This window comes from Sceloporus undulatus, chromosome 3 (assembly GCF_019175285.1).
Source record: "Sceloporus undulatus isolate JIND9_A2432 ecotype Alabama chromosome 3, SceUnd_v1.1, whole genome shotgun sequence".
Taxonomy (NCBI): domain Eukaryota; kingdom Metazoa; phylum Chordata; class Lepidosauria; order Squamata; family Phrynosomatidae; genus Sceloporus; species Sceloporus undulatus.
Window position 1 is genome coordinate 68,055,947 of NC_056524.1, and position 18,133 is coordinate 68,074,079.

General features: G+C 41.9%; 1 protein-coding gene across 1 annotated transcript in view; it reads right to left on the reverse strand.

Annotated features, from left to right (window-relative positions):
• Positions 1-18,133, reverse strand: part of HLCS (holocarboxylase synthetase) — a 163,765-nt gene that overhangs the window by 10,413 nt on the left and 135,219 nt on the right. Inside the window, 1 exon segment of the mRNA XM_042456436.1 lies at positions 523-637. Within this exon segment, the coding sequence (XP_042312370.1) occupies positions 523-637 (115 nt within the window).

Genomic DNA, 18,133 nt, shown 5'->3' on the forward strand with positions numbered 1-18,133 from the left:
CATATAACAAATCCTTTAACATCCAAACAATGGGGCTAAACAGACAGGTAAAAAGAAGTGCTTTCAGGCTGACTTGAAGGTGTGGTGTTTCAAAAAGAAGCAGCTTTTCCCCCGCTTCTTCCTGGCTTGAAGCCATATCATGTGGTCATGACATGAATACTCCAGCTGCCTTGGGAGCCGGAGGTGTGGTTGGTGGGGTTTCAATGTGGCTTCAGAAAAGGCAGCTTCAAGCCACTTTTTCCTGCCCATCTGTTTCGCTCCAATACTTTTATTGGGCCAAAAGCTTGCAGCATGTAATTCTGCATTTTGGTTGGCCCGATAAAGGTATCATTGTTTGGATGTAATTAAAAACATGACAACCAAAACAGGTAGTCCTGAACAAGGGGTGTCCAGATTACATAATGTTCTTTTGGGAGGCAAGTGTATCTGGACTACATTACTTATTTGCTATGCATTTATAGAGTCAACAACAGCAAAAATAGGTTTAAACAAACAAAGATATAGAATCATTAGTCTTCTTACCAATAAGTATGTGGAATGTATTTCCTGTTAGTGTGGAATGCACTAAAACACCACCAAGCTTCATAACGTCACTGTAGTAAATATCATTTGGCCATTTCACTCGAAGATCAATATCCTAAGGAAATAAACATTTATATTGGTAACTCCATATGATTACTTCCTAAAAGCTTACAGCAGCACATCGTCTAGACTCTGAGCTTTCAGCTCTCACAGTATTTCCCCTACAATTAACTTTAATTAAAGTTTTTTTTTAGCTCCTGAAACTTCCCTAAGCTCCCTAATTTAATTTTTTGGGGGTGATTTCCCAAAGAACATCAGTTCTCATCAATTTGGGAGCACTAGGTCTGCAGGAGAGCAATGTGGTTCACCCTTTCTTTACAACTCATCATTTTTAAAGAGTCAACAGAAAAAAATACCACATATGGACAAATAAAACCCATAGCAGATGTGATTTTGAATATGCTTGTGGTTTATTTTACCTATTAGTTTTGGGTGTGGGTTTTGAAAGCTGCCTTGTCAAGCCATAGAACAAAAGTTTGAATGTAGATATTTTAAACAGAGATAACAAATAAATATATTTAATTTAAGTACAGTTTTGGCATAGCTTTGGTAGATCATACCATTTATTTACTTATGCATGCATTCATTCATTCATACATTTTATTCTGTTTTATTTTTTAAACACCTTTTCACCAGAGCTGAGACTTGTGTTCGCTAACAAACATTAAAGATATATGTACTGTAGAATGTGATGTAATGGTTTGGTAGTTGGATTATTATTATTATTATCCTTTATTTATAAAGTGCTGTAAATTTACACAGCGCTGTACATACAATCTTTTAGTTAGACGGTTCCCTGCCCTCAGGCTTGCAATCTAAGAAGACACGACACAAAAGGAGAAGGGAGTGGTGGTGGGGAATGGGATCAGGTCCAGCAGTTCTCCACCTCCGAGGCCTGGACCAAGGCAGATCGACTGGAGGAAGGGCTTGGCTTCTTAATGGATTATGATTCTGGAGACAAGGCTTTGAATCCCCAGTAGGGCATGGAAACCTACAGGGTGATCCTGGACAAGTCACAGTCTCTCAGCCTCAGAGGAAGGCAAAGGCAAACCCGCTCTGAACAAATTTTGCCAAAAAAACTCTGTCACAGGATTACCTTCGGGCCACCATAAATTGGAAACGATATGTACACAACATCAACACCAGGCAGACTGACATATAGGTAAACATATATAAGTAATTATTGTTAAAATGTAATTAAACTACCCACAGAATTAAAAACCGTTTAAAATATACCCAAAACAGAGAAATAAAAATAGTACACTATATTATTACAGTCAGTCTGATACAGTGAGTCAGTTCTCAAGAACCTAATGGAATTTTAAAAAAAGTCTTCTCCTTCTGATGGTAGGTCAATACAGAGGTAAGAGTTCCAGAGTGAAACTGTATTTTCAGGGAAGTGTAATCCCATTAATCACAAACTGAATCCCTATTCCCTGATCTGCCTTTCGACTGACCAGAAGCAGCTTTGCTTTGTCTCGATTAAACTTCCATTTATCTGCTCTCATTCAGTCAGTGACAATGAACACTTGTTTAGAACTGAAAGTTTCCTTGAATTTAGATGGAAAAGAAAAATAGAGTTTGTTAACATTTGAACTGACCTGCAAACTCTGGATAACCTTTGCCGGTGGTTTCAGGTACAGTATGTGACAGTGGTGGCACATAAATCAGAACAGTTTATTCATGACAACCAAATACAGGTTATAGCCATCAAATTACAAAAATAATTAAAACCCTTTTAAACTTCCACAGTCAATTAGTTCTATAACATATAGAGCAGGGGTAGGCAACCTCCGGCCTGCGGGCCGGATGCGGCCCGGCGAGGCCTTGGGACCGGCCCCAGCCCAGTCCTGCCACTGATTGCCGCCGGGGCCTTTGGGGGGCAATTGTCTATAGAAGCTTCAGAAACATGCATTTATATTAACATTTTTTTAAAAAAATCAGCAAAATTTTTCACGTGTCCTCCATTTTTTTAAAAAAAAGTGTCTTCCATTTGAAAATTTTGTCCTACATTTGTCCTGGTTTATTTATATATTTAATTTTTAAAAAATTATTTAATTATTTATTTTTTTGCTTCGGCCCCCCAGTTGTCTGAGGGACAGCAACCCGGCCCCCGGCTCAAAAAGATTGCCTACCCCTGATATAGAGCAATATGTTTACACTAAAATTATAAAAATATTTCATACAAAAACATATCACAATTTTCCATACTCCATTCAAATGTTTACTGCAGATTCCCATGCAGGCCTTTATCAAAATCTAATCTACGTTTAGCTGCTTTCACAGCAAATTTATCTGTGTTGAACATAACAGACTTAGTTGTATTAGCTAACAAGTAGGTGATTTTCCTCAAGTCATTTTGGTTAGCTACAAGTTCTAAGCTTCTCTTCAGAAACTTATCTCTTGGGGTTTTATATATCTTACAATATAGCATATAGTGTATGGTGTCTTCAATATCTCCACTTCCACAGATGCAAGTATGCTGCTCCTTGGGAATCTTTTTATATTTCCCTTCAATGTAGTTGGTTTTCATTGTTTGGAATCGAAGGGCTGTAAAAGCCCTACGAAGAAGAGGTCGAGTTATTTCTGATAGATATTTTCCTCTCCAAAACATACTTTTAGAAAAGGGAAGCTAGAAGAGAACTTTGAATCTCTAATGACATTAATATCCCGCAGAGCATAATGCTCTTGCATCTTTTCTTTGATGAGTTTCCTACTATGTCGTATATCACCAGATTTTTAGAATTATAGGGTCCAGGCCAAATTTCTTCAAATTTGCTTCACATACTGACAGCCATGAATTTTTATAGATAGAACCTCTTTGTTCATCTACAGCGCGAGTTACTAATTCATTGACCGAATATTTTAGTTTTACAAAATAAAGAAATGATGCAAATAAGAGGTGATAAGATATAGGCATTAATCCAACTTCTGATTGCATGTAGGTGACTGGTACTCCTGATGGAAGACCCAAAATTGTTCTTAAGAATTTATTTTGTAAGACCTCTAATTTATTTGTCTTAATATTTCCCCATACCTCTGCTCCATATGTAATTTGTGGTATGACCTTTGCTACATAAACCCTTACAGTTGACAGTGGTGGGATGAAGAGAAAGACCTCCCTTGAGGATGTTAAGGCTTTGCAGGTTCATACAGGGTGAAATAATTTTTCAGATAGTCTGAGCCTAAGCTGTAGAGAATTTTGGATTGCACCTAGAAACAAACTGGTAGTTGGTGAAGCAGTTTCAAGAGTGGTTTATGTTCTCTGTGGCTAACTCCAGCCATTACTTTGGCTTCAATGTTTTAGGCCGACTGAAGTTTCGGAACCATTTCTAAAAGCAGATCCACATAGTGTGTTAACAATAGTCCTAACAGGATATAATCTAGGCATGTGACACTATAACCAGATTTGACTTCTCCAGGAATGGGCACAGCTCACTCTATGGCACTCCTGGTCACTGCTGAAACATGTTCATTCAGATTCAAGGTTAAGCCCAGGAGTACACCCAAGCTAAAATCACAGGGAGAGTATAACACCATTCAGCAGAGGCTGTGTCCCTCTTCCCTGAACTGCCTTGGGATTCACCAGAAGCACCTCTGACTTGTCTGGATTAATCTTCATTTTGCTCAACGTCATCCTGTCCAATACTGACAGCAGACACTGGTTCATTCATAAAAGATACCATGATTCATTTGACTCAAAATAATCAATTAAACTCTTCTCTAATACCTTTAAAATGGGGTGCAAGGCGGGGATCTCTTTTGCCATCTCTATTGAGCCACTAACAGGAAATTATCAGGAAGATCACAAGAGACATGCAATTAATTTATATGTGATTTTTTGTTTTTAAAAAATTCAATTTGTAATCTTTGAACTGCAAAATATCTTTGGATAACTTGGAAAATTTACAGTCATGGCAATAAATTATTCTAACTTAAAACAACATAAAAATCCTACTGCAAAAATAAATGTATATTAAAGAGTTGCTAGATATGCTTTAAATATCTAGGTGCCCATTACAGTGGACCCTTGTTATACGCTGGGGTTTGGTTCCAAGATCCCCCGTGTATAACAAAATCCGTGTATACTGAAGTCCCATTACATATAATGACATAGCAAAATGGTGTCCCTTATAAAAAATGGAAAATCAAGGTAAATTTATACTTTTTTGGAACATTTTCAAACCGTGTATGCTTAAATCCGTGTATAAAAAATCCGTGTATAAGAAGGGCCGACTGTATTACAAACATGTTGACCAATTGCTTGGATGGAACTACAAATTATTTTCCAGATGGTTAAAAACCAAATTTAATGCTTAGAAACTGCTAAGTCTGACACAGAATAGGGAAGATATAGTGAAAGCATAAGTATAATCAAAATTAACTTTTTAATTTCAGACAGTCCCAATTAAGACATGAGCAAAACAAACATTTGATAGAAAAGCACAAGACTGAGAGGCGGTACAGACGGGGAGGAAGGGGCGGTGAGACACTGCCCCTTTCTGCCCTGGATCGGTGCTGCAGCAAACACACGCAACTGCACTGATCTGGCCTCCGCAGAGCACAAAAATGAGCCATTTTTTCTGGTCTCTTTTTGTGTCTCTGAAGAGGTGCCATAGCTGCTGCTGGGTGGCTTGATCATGCCCCTTTGGCGCAGCCTCATATGGGTACTGCATCAAAGGGACGTCATCAATGAGCATGCCATCTGAACAGGTGTGCACAAGTATGGCGCCCAGGCAGCGTGGGGAGGGACGTGAGCGTGGGGACGCTCAGTCCTCACCCCACTCACAGACCAGTGCTTTTCGCCTGTCTGTATCAGGCCTATTTCATAGACAGCATAAAAAAAAAAAACAGGTTCCCGAAAGCAGTTAAATGAACAATTTCAAAAAATGGGACATGTCTTTCCAAACATAAATCTTTTGTTACACAGTTTTTAAAATGTGGGCCTTGAAATAATGTAAATAGAATGATACCATACTTTGGACAACTATAGAAGAAAACTCCTATTGTGGAAGGTTGAGAATTACTTATCAGATGGATCATAGTTGATAAAAAGATATACTCTACATTGCATTAACAACCCTGTTCTTAAGGAAATATAATTGGAATAAATAGAGAAAGCTAATAAAACTGTATCCTTCACCTACAGTGGGGCAAAAAAGTATTTAGTCAGCCACCAATTGTGCACGTTCTCCCACTTAAAAAGATGAGAGGGGTCTGTAATTGACATCATAGGTAGAGCTCAACTATGAGAGACAAAATGAGAAAACAAATCCAGACAATCACTTTGTCTTGATTTGGAAAGAATTTATTTGCAAATTATGGTATTTTATTGCATTATTATTGCAACTCCAGAGTATTGGCCATCTTGATCACATGCTCTGAAAAGGTGCATACATCATCCGTTGAGGGATAAAGCACCGGGTTGGTAAAGCTCCTGCAGGGATTGAGGGGCCACCTCGTCAGAGGAGCACAAATCAACTTGAGAAACATGAGAGTTGCCAGCATCAGAACCAGAGTCAGTGTCGATGGCTGCTTGAGCCGACGAATGTTGCGTCGGAGTCGGTATGGGAGGGAGCGGCTTGGAGGTCAGAGTGAGCGCCCTTCCTGTTGGTGGAGTGGTGGCCACACGCGCGGAGGAGTAGTAGTTCTGTGCCCTGGTGATCCAGTGAATCGTATTGGTAGTCCCTTGGAGACAGAGGCGGGCATTGGTGGAACAGTGGATTTGGATGCTAGACGGCTGCGGGTCACATCCCGGCTGACAGCGATAAAGTACCTGTCCGTCTTGCTATCGTAGTAGTAGTCCGAATCCTCCTGATGATGGACTTCAGCTTGGTGCACCTGGACCCAAGGAACAGGCGTTGGAGAGCGTTGACGAGGTGACCACGAGGCGGAGCCGTCATCATTGTCGGAGTGGCGAAAGGCCAGTGTTGCAGGTAGAGTAGAGGCCGGAACTGAAGCTGGTACTGAGGTGGTCCTAGGCAAGCCAAGGACAGAGGGCACCGGTTCAACTCAAGCAGGTACTGAAGGAGATGCAAGGTCCCTGGGAGGCCGAGGAGCGTCCGTGGAGTCCAGATGTGCCTTCTTATGGGATGAGCCATCAGAGGACTTGGAGTGAGCCTTCTTGTGGGAAGGCGGCTGCACGGGAGCCGAAGGTTTGGACCTTTTGGCTGAGACCTGAGGAGAGCTGTCTCTCACATCGGAGGGCCTGTGCCTCTTAATGGAGAAAGATTTAGAGCTGGAATCCTCTCGGGAACTCACCTTCTGAGCCGAAACCTTCTTCAAGCTCGAGTTCTTGGGTTTAGCCTTGTCCTTTTTTGAGGACTTCGAGCCCGCTCCATCAGGCCCATGACCCTTAGAAGGCTTCTCGGTGGTGGCACTTGGCTCAATCGTGGAGCTCTGGGCCACAGTGGCACTTGGCTTGATCTTGGAGCTCTGAGCCACAGAAGCAGCAATGGCCGGTGTCGACTTCGAAGTCGCCAGTGCCAAAGCAGGTCGAGCGGCTTGTTGGGGCTTGAGCACCCCTTGGTAGATGGCGGTGATCAGGTAGGAGTCGCAGTTTTTCCTGGCCTGCGGGGTCAGGGATTTGCACAACTTCGTGCTCCTCCCACACTAGAAAAGGTAGCAGAAATGGCCAGTGTATCTTGGCCCATCACACATTGATTTCAATAACTAGTCAGTACAGGATGGGATTTTTTCACAAATTTTGAAACAGAAAAATTAAGCTAAATCACCCACCCCACTGTTTTATACCTGACTCCTCTCCATGATTTTTGGGGCTGTTTTTAAAGGAGCTGTAAGTGTGCAATGTGTGGTTATATATAATGAAAGTATATGGAACCACACCCCACCCAGCTTCCCTCCCCAGATAGATTAAATGTGCATATGAAAGCAAACCATGTGACTGCCGCTTTTCTTTCTCAATTCAGTACCTTTCCTGGTTCCTTTTCTCCTACATTTACTCTTTGTCAACTTTTCTGAACACTGTTTGTTCTTGACTATTAAATCCCTTAACGGGGCATTGGAATTTGTAATGTTGTGTTTACTCACCCTTATTTTTAAAAAATAATTACAAAAACTAATAAACTGATATACATTAATTGAATCATCACTCCTGGGAACTCTTAGGAATCCCCGTTCCTCCCCAGCCCACACAATTAGAAGTTGGGGATTCACACCATGAGTTTGTTTTTATTTTTGATTATTTCTATATGAGTAATTCCCCGGGAAGAGAATGAAACCACAGCCACTCTTGCATCTCTCCAAAACATGCTACTCTCCAAATGTAAGACTCAAAAATGGGGACCAAAAATACAACCCTATAGCAGGTGCAAACTGTGGGATAGTGGATTATAACCGATTTTTTTTTTTTCAGTGGTCAAAGAATGTTTTCAAATGAGCCAATCTAAGCTGTCCTAACCACCCTTCCAGCCTCATGGACTGTGGATAAGGACCAGACAGAGTAAGAATTAAAACAATTTTTACCAAGCAATGGCAATTGCAGTAAGTATAACAGCATCAGTATAAAGCCCTTTTAAATTATGCTTTTTTTAAATTTATTTCTGGACAGCCATCATGCAGTTTTTAACAAGCAGCGTGTCCCTTTTGCAGATAGAAGTGGAACAAAAAGTTAAGAATTGGTGCTGAGGAGTGTGGAGGGAGTCTCAATCAAGGTTTCAAAGCTCTATTGTTGATGCTTACCAGAATAGATTCTAGGTTCATTTATTCAACAGGTCTCTCTATTTCTAGTGACATCTTAAGAATTGTAAGCTTATTATCCTCATGGTGAATTTTTTAAAAAGAAGAAATTGACAGTAGAACAGGTTGACAGTACCAATGTTCTTGAGGATATAATCAATCTGATCGAACACTTTTGGGCCTTGCCCCTCCTTCTCGCCCAAAAGGATCACCACCCAGATTGTTCATTGATTAGATAGGTATTGTAATGTTATAACAAACAAAACTCTATGGTTTAAGATTTTAAAAATTTTTATTTATAAAATGAAAGCATACGCCTTCTTCAGCTATTGCCAAAATGTTCGAGCAATACTAATTTCGCAGGAGTTAAAAGCGGGGAGACCTGCAGCAATTCCTAGGATTTTGAAGATGTGCACGACACGTGTCCTTTCGTCCTTTAACAAAATCTCTGGCTGCTTTATCCACTTGTGAGTTCTGCCTTTTTGACTGCCAGTTGCCAAAACCCCTCATCTCTCCCAGTCTTTGAATTTCGAAGCAAATTTACCTCAGATGGTGTGGATCTGTTAACCATTCCAAGCTTCTGTGGATACCAAAATCTGAGGAGGCTTAAGTCTCATTACATACAGTGGCCCCCCTCTTCCTTTTCCCCCCCCCCCCCCTTCTTCCTTCCCCTGTAATAATATGGTGTCCCTTTATATAAAATGGAAATTTAAAACTATTTCAAGCCTCGTGGACTTTGAATCCATGAAAACGGAAGGCTGGACTTCATAGCCCTCGTATCCACAACTTGTATATCACGTGTATTTGCATTTGGATTTGTAGTTTACACTTACTCGAAATCTTCCACTACCCAATGCAAAGCAAATGTAAATATTCTAGCTTTTTCTTTTCATGAAGAGAAATGGCACCCCTTTGTAATGCTTCGCCGACTTAGTGTATGCTAGTTCCACTTTTCTGTGGTGACTACAATACCTTTAAATGTTTCGATTCGTGAATGAATGGATAAGGTCTAAATGTCTCGCCACATACAGCTAGGTACTTCTTAGCTCCTCAGACAACTCTACCATCCCTAGTCTCTTTCCCTTAGGCATGATTCACATGCCAGAAATAACGCAGAATCGACCCACTTTAAACTATCATGGCTCCATGCTATGGAATCATGGATTGTATTTGTGTGGCACCAGAGTCTTTGGCAGAGAAGGCTAAAATCTTCCAGAACTACAAATAAAACAATTATAGCACTGATTCTTGGCAGCTAAAGCCCTGTGTAAAACTGATTATTTTGCGTGTGACTACTGCCTGAAAAAGAGGACATTAAGGGATGGGAAGAGTGTCCTGATGGTAGTAAGACGGTACTAGCGTATGTGGCGAGACATTTAGACATATCCATCATCCCGGAATCACACATTGGACAGGTGCAGTCTCAGTTGTATTTCAGGGCACTTACTTGTTAGTAATTAGTGTGGTCTTGCCTTAGTATTTTTACAAAATAACAATCTTACATCAGTTAGGGAAAATCTAAATATTGTTATCCATGCACACTCAAACTAAAACTGAATTCAACGACATACACCGTCCCTAGGAGTTTTTCTTCTCTGTCCTTATTTCATGTCGAACATTTGCTGTGTGTGTATGCTGTCGACTTGTTTAGGCAAGATTATACTCAGAGCGGTGGGCTTTCACGTTCCTTCTCCTGAAATCTAGTCTACAGGCACCTAGTCTTCATAAGCAGACTCCCTAAGTTACTACAGGCGGACTCTGTTCGCTTCAAGATAGATGCGCTCTGGTGCCATTAGCATATTAGGCATCTTGTGGACACAGCATTGGAGAAACTTGCAGAATACTTGTGATGCTATAGTATGTTAACTTTTTACATTGGGAGTATGGACATGCTATCTGTCCATATTCTTGAAAGCCATCAATGGTACTGCGCTTGAGGAATTTTCACAGCTGCTTATGTGAGTAAGCGGGGCATTTCACCGAGGCATTTGGCTAAAGTGACTGTAGGTACCAGTTGGTAGGCCCTACTTAGGAACATATTAGAGAGTAGTCTGTGCTCAATAGTATGTTTAGGAAGTCCGTATTAGCCTTATTGCTACTGTGTCTTGGAGTTGTTCTATGTCAATGAAAAAGGGGATAAGTCGGATTTGTAGATGGTACCAACCTAGAGACCTTTCAACTTGTGTAAGTGTATTGGTTGAACGAAAGTTATTCTTCAGGATTCCTTCAGGCAACCACCATCCGAGGAGACTCATTTAAAGCTACCCAAATACTAGACGTAACACGCACCACTTGACCTCAGGTTTTTCAACATCTGGAATGTAAAATGTTGCTTTTTGTTTTCGTCAATCACATCAGCAATACCTAACCACCGAGGGTGCCTAATGAGAGTTCATTGAAATCCCCACCGCCCCAGTGACATTTATAGATGTCAGGTCCTTAAATTATTCAACACATAGTTTTTGTGTTCGGCTCGTACCGCGCTCACCCAACCCATATTTAGCAGGCCAAATAAAAGTCATTTAATGGCAATGAAGACTGAGTGTCTTTCTGGACCTGATGAAATTCACTTTAATATCTGTAATACCGTCCATTTTTAATATTTATAACATTTGTGGAAAGTGCTTAATTTAAAAAGGGGGGGGGCTGGTTCAGCACCATTTTAAAACTTCTGCCAATTTAACTGTTTCCCTCAGCGTAAGAATTTCAACTTAAACCCTTTAACTTGAGCATTTTACGTGCGAGTGCAATTGGAGATTTCCATGAACTAACCATTTTGCGTTCAAACATGTTTATATATCTACCATTGGTATATTGATTGTGGGTTTTTTAAAACTGCTCTTGTAATGATCATTACTGCCCAGCCTTATCCCCCTATAGCCAATCCCAATCATGGTGCATTATAAATTATGACCTGATTCTTTAGACTCATTAGTGATTTTCTGACAACACACACTACTTGCGTCACCAAACATTCCACCCCCCCCCGACGAAAGAAATTGAAAAATTTGTACAAATGAACGGGGGATGGAAAAATGCTTTCTCGCAGCGCAGCGCAAATTAAACTTTCTTCCTATTAGAATTATAGGTATATTATACCTAGACTATTTTGTTCTTGTAAAAGCAATTAAGTGCTAATTTAAGATTACCATAAGTCCTCACATACTAACCATGAGATATACCCGTCAACTATCATGAGATTGTTCCAGACCACACCCCACCCCCGCCGAAAATGGACCTCTGCGATATTAAGAGCCCCTTGGGCCGAATGGGCAGTGTGGCCGCGCCCCCCCCCGCGGCGCTCGTGACCCTCTACGCCCTCTATCTGCCCCTGTGAGTACCCAAGTGGTATTCGGTTCCCCGACCCACTTTGTCACCCAAAAAAACAGGGTGACTGCCCCTTTCTATTACTATTTCTTTTTTATAGTGTGTACTTGGCCCCATATTTGTTAGTTCTTTACATTATGATACTAGTCCATTGTTATGTCTCTTGCAACATTTTGCATTCCTTCATCAAAGGACTAGATGTATCTTAAGGTTACTCCAGAGTGGTCTTCATTTCTCCCTTCATACCCCTGGCAGAATAGTCTTCTCCAAGTCCCACACCCCTTATATTTATGTTTTTTTGCACAAAGCCAACCACCCCCAGGGCTTCCAGGGACACCACAACCGTTGTCATCTTGTTTTCATGAATGAAAAACTTTTTACAATTGCTTCTCCCTGCCCAAAAAAAATAATAAAATCACACGCAAATTTATTATGGCCTTGGAACCAATGTGGCAATGCACCTAAAAGTTCTGACGATAGATAAATAAACCCGCCCCGCCCTCCCACCCCCAATGCTCATGTTTTTTCTTCCAGCCAGGCTTATGCACACCCCTCTTCCTTAGGTCTCTCCCTATACCTAAATTTTTTTTCTTAGAATTTCTCTTGGCCTTCAGTAGCACAGAAAGCTCGTCTTGTCATTTGTGTGCTACTGTTCACTCCAGCCCAACCATTAGCCGCTCCTGAAAGCAAAATATCATTTTGTCGTTACAACAATCCTTTGTCTGGTGTCTAATCTAAGACAACTTACCACCAAAACCCGACCACCTTTCTTCCTCTTAGATTGTAACCTTTTTCTTCCTGTTCTCTACAGCACAGACACAGAGTAGAAGGGTTGCCCTGTTGCTCAGCCTCTATCTATAATCTGTTTCATCGCACCATTCCACATTTAAAACCAGGCCCATCCAATCTGTAACATGACCGCTGAAAAAAAGTACCTACCCCCTCTCGCCTATTGTACGCCAATCCACAAGCCCACCCAGGCCCCAATTTTAAATCCTTACTGGAGCACAAAGAACCCCTTCCAGCAATCTTTTTTAACTCCAAGTGGTATTTTTTTTTTTTTTTTAACACTCCCCCCCAACTATCACTTCACAACACAACCCACACACCACCACACTTTTTGTTGTTTGGCCCGGCCGATCGTTCCCTAACGCACAATTCATGTTTGGCCCAAAAGAAAACCATTCTCAAGCTTATTTGACTGTATAATGGATAGTGGGGACTGGCAACGCGGCTTTTCTGTGTTATGGCTTAGAAAAAATTAACTTCCCAGATATTGCTTACAGACCGACGCACCTCACTATTTATTTATCTGCCGACTTCCTATTCCTGTGGTCTATGTACAACATTGGGCTTTCTGAGTTTCTAGAGTCAAAACACTCGCTTTCTTAACCTTCCATGAAACATATTGAGTCAACCACCCACACCGAGCACACACCCACAACTGATTTTTGCACACACCTGTCTGAGGTCTCCACCTGCTTTCTCTAGACCCAATATTTAAATATATCAGGTCGGAGTGAATGGTGAAGCACCTTTATAACCTTGAAAGCCAACCCTTAATTCCGTGATCGTAGCGGGGCATTGTGCTCACTTACTCTAGTTTCCTATTATTATAATCGATGGGTTCTTGTAAAATCCTTCCCAAATTCAGAAACAAGCATACTTGAATGGTAGATGGTCTCTACAACCGCCAATACCCCAGTGTAGCACCCCATTGTTTCTTTTATTAAACAAATTAATCTCTCTCACAATAAGGAACTAAACCAAAATAATTCTAGCATGACCTATTCAGGTTTTTGTTATCCATGACAGTTTTGTCGGGTGTTGTGGATATATGTGTATTTATTATTTCACCGAGATGTTAGATGTTACAATGCTTCCGTGGGTAGTTCGACTATTGCACTTCTTCCCCTACTCCCAGAAGGGAACTATCTTTTTTTCGTGCACAGTTTTAACAGCAAAACACCTATAACTCTTCAAATCGCCAGCGTTCTTCTAGAGTTCTAGAATCGGTATACGAGCTTTATTTCCTGCGAGTTGTTAAACCACATTAGTTTAAGGGATAGTGTCTTTTTTAAACAGCTTATCCCCCCATTTGGTTTTGACCAATCATCCACAACACTGCTGTGTTATTTACCTTCCGACTAAGCCATGAAGTGCTATAAGCAGAAAATTTTTGAGAATTTTCAGTTCAGAGGATAGAATTAACACTTCAAAATGACGATCTAGGACTATTCAATACTCTTCCTACTCGTACTTCATTCTGTTTATTAACAATTTTCTTATCCGTTTCCACCCACACCACACCATTTTCTATTACCCTTTGCCGCTATCTGAACAGTTGAAATCCCCACATGTTCTGCTAGAGCTTGGCTTTTTGCGTGTCATTGCAGCGTTGCACCCCCTGCACAAGACAACCAACAGCAACCAATTGGTCTGATAGCAATGTGTCCACAGGATAGGAAAAGGTCGTGATAAATTCCTGTGTTGGTGTAACTATCTTGATTACAATGAAACTTCAAACAGTTGACCCAGATTTACCTATCTAACACAGACCCTAAACTCAATGGGATTTACTTACATAACGTTGCTTAATTGACTTCAGTATAGTCTCAGGTGACAAATCTATCAACATTATGCATGTTTTGTTATACTGTCTACAATTGCGGACTTAACATACTCACCACTCACAACGCACCCCAGGCACACCATCACCAGTGTATTTCTTGTACACACCACACTACTTACAACAGGTGTATCTCACCGCACCAGAGTTTTAGCTACATCTTTCGCGCTTTCATCCTGGATGGACATGTCAGGACTCTGGTCTATGACTCCCCAGCTCCTGGTTTATGGCTTCAGCCTTCCCAGACTTCGGGAACATCCTTTTCTGTACAAAACAAACGATTCAGTGCATTGTCTCTTCTAGACAACCCCGAACACTGAGTGCATATATTATATATGTGACACCAGTACACAAGACCTGAACTGCACGGCACAACATAAATAACGACCACTTTTTCCCGTATCCAAGCGGATAGCTGTCCATTGTATTTCTATTTTTTATGTTATGTGGGCGGGACCTTTTTAGCCGCCTTGTTGAGCCCCCAAAGGTTCTGAGGGTCTAACTGTACCTGGAGACATTTGCTCAAACGAGTCATTGTAATACTTTTTTTTTGTTAAACATACGACCGCGTCTGAATGGTAACGAACACGCCCTGTATGCGGAGGATGTGCTTGGTGGAGTCTGACTGGAGTCTCATCTTGGGAAGTTTCTCATAAACAAAAGGCTTGGGTTGGGTCTTCTGTGGGCAGTTCTTAATGTGTATTCGCATTGGCAGGGGATTTGTACGGATCTGGTACTGTGTCTTCTAAATCTCTTGGATTCCATGAATTGACCAGCCTGGTCTGAATATTTCTACCTGTATTCAATACTTGTCTTCCCATCGACCGCTTTGTACTGAAACTCTAAGCGCTCCTCAACACTACCATCTCATGTTACGCAAAAAAAAAAAAGTAAGTGCGCGCCATCCGCACTGACGCTTGACTATATCCATGTATTGAGGAGCTCTGTGTGTGCGGTTTCTTTTCGCCGGGTGGGGCGCGTGTGGGTGTGGGGGGGTGGGTGGTCCTTGGTGTGCGCGCCCCCGGTGGTAGGGGCGCCGTGGGTGCTCGGTGTCTCGCGGGCCGGCCGTTTGGTGCTCGCCGTGGGGTGGTGAAGATTCTTTTTGTTTGATGGGCGTGTTCGTGTCGGGATGGTTGGGGGGGGGCTTTTTTGCCCGCCGTGCTGCTTTTTTGGGGTTCGGTGGGGGTGAAATTTGGGTTTTCCTCGCCGCCCTCCTTCTTCCCGCTTTTGCGCCTCGCGGCGGCGGGTAGTGGGGGGCGGGCACTCTTGCTCGCGTTGGGAGTCGTCACCCCTCCCCCCCCACCCCCGGGCGGTGCTGAAATGGCCTGCTATTTGTTTTGCTAATCGATAGAATGCGCCATGCCTTGTGGGTGAAAGGGCAAGCATGTATGTATATTCAGTGTAGCACTGGCAGGGGTCCCCGAATACCGGGGCACATACTGCTTATATGATATAAACAAAAATCGTCTTAAACAAATGTAATCCTTCCCCCTTTTTTTTTCTGTTTTAAGGTCGTGGAGGAATACCTGGTGGTCGGGAGTGCATCACTAAATCACATCCTTATCTCTACTCGGGAAAGATTCCATTATAGCTCTGGTTTCTTTAGAGTTGTGGGTCGTTAGATCCATACCTGGATCAGGTATTCTTGATCTCTTGTTTTATTTTCGAATTTTATTTGACCCAAAAACAGAAGTGGAAATTACGTAGTTGAAATACCTCTCATTTTTCTATTGAAATTTAATTATTTGACCTAGGTTTGGTTTTTTTTCTTCTCGTAGGCTGATGTTTCCAAGCGAACAAAATAGGAGGATGAGTCATGATTAAAGATGCTTTTTTTGTTCTTACAATGAAGAAATAAGAAATAATAATATAATAATAACAAAATAATAATAATAATAATAATACATGCATTGTTTTAGGTATTGTTGGAGCAGCATTGGCTTTTGTCTTTTTTAACTTCTTTTAGTCTGTTAATTTGAAATATTTTCTCAAGTCTAAGCACGAGGTCCAACAACAATATTCTCTAGTGTTATTTTTCCGGGACTCAAGCTATCTGTCATCGTGTTTCAAATTCAACCAATCTCCTTCGCACCTCCATCAGTTCCCTTTGAATTGTTAACCTTTCCTTTTACCTCCGGACACGCCACACTGCACCAACCACATACGCACCCACAACCCAAACGCGCAATACCAGTATGCAAAACAACGAAAGTCGCTCCCCGATTCCGTGCCCCCCACCCACACAATCTCAAACGACAACCTACCCCAAACCACACTAAACCAACACCAACCAATCACCTCTCGATCGCCTGTCACATCTCAACATATCCACCTGCATTTACCCAGCCATTGTGTATCTATGCAACTGACGTAGCCTTTCGTCTATTTTTATTGTACAGCGTCGTTTCTTTATTTAACTATCAAGGTTAGGATATAAACTTTCTAGGCACTCGATTCCTTGACATTTCCTACTCATTCTTTATTAACTTGCTCTCCTAATGTCCGTTTGTCATGCGACATCTTCTAAAAATCTCCCATACCACATTATATTTCTTTCTGTTAGTTCTGACAGAGCCCAACATTCTTTGAACTGTTATTCAACCTTCCTCTCCTTTCGATCGTTGAGGTCTGTAAAAGCGATCTAAGCATCGTATCTGTGACCAGTCTGTATCATTTCCTCTTGTACTTTTCACCCTAGCGAGAGAGAGTGATGTAGGTGGTGCTGAACCGGATCTCAGGTTGGTCATAGGATGGAAGAACACGCACGCGCACGGATGTGTTTGTTTGGTTGGTTATGGGTTGCGGTGTGGATACACCCAAACAAAACCATAATACTGACGCATGTTAGCCTAAAAAGAACACACTGGCACATGAACTTCCGTGGCAAGATGTTAATTCGGTGTTTTATGGAGATACTTCGTGACTTGCATCAAAAAGATTTTCGTATTCAAAGTGTAGTAGAGAGAGTAGGTGCAACAGTTCGTTGCAGTTTGTTTGTGATGATGGGCTCTCAAGATCGATAACAACTGTTTGTTGGTTTGTGTTGGCTTGCAGATAAGCATATGTGCCACAAGCACCCCCACCGCTCCCCCGACAGACCCATCAGCCCATGAACACACTATATACAAACAACAACAATAAAGAAACCCCCATTCAGTCATAAACTAACATTTCACACCCCACAAAGCCCCAATGACCACTCTACACACAAAGCCCAAAGATATCCCCCCAGGATGCTCGATACCCCCATCACCTTTGGCTCGCACCCCCACCCCCAACACCCGCAACAGAAGCACTAACACCCCCCCCCGCATCCATTTCATTTGTTTAACTGTATAAGTTTTCTTTTTCCACTTTCCTATTTATGTTTATCTATTTACACTCTTCGTATGTTCATCCCCCAATCTTTTCCACCTTCTCGTATCTGTTGTGTTTTTCTCTGATTTTTCTCATTTCAGTCAGTGTTCCTGCTTGGTGGCACCTTCTGGCTTCTCGGCTTTTTCCTTGCTTGTTCACTCAACCAGGGACGTAGCTAGGATTTTAGGAAGGATTCGGGTCCAGACTAAGTGCCACCATTTTAATGGGGTCGGGTGCGGCGGCTTCCGCAGCACACCCACCATTTCATTTTCTTACTTGGAAGGGGGGTCCTGTCCGGACCCAGACCCCCCCCGCTAGTCCTGACTCGACTTGATCTTCAGATCCTTTTCTTTGATAGCTCTTTGATCTGAACCCCCCCCCCATGTACTCTTGACCTCGGCAGTCTTTGACCTCTCTGGATTTCGTTAGTCAACAATTCTCAGCACGTTCAAAAATGGAGTCTGTTTGGTGGTAGATCCCCATTAGGTCTCCACTCCTCCTTGCCTTCTTGCCTCGGGGACACCAATCACTCCACGGTCT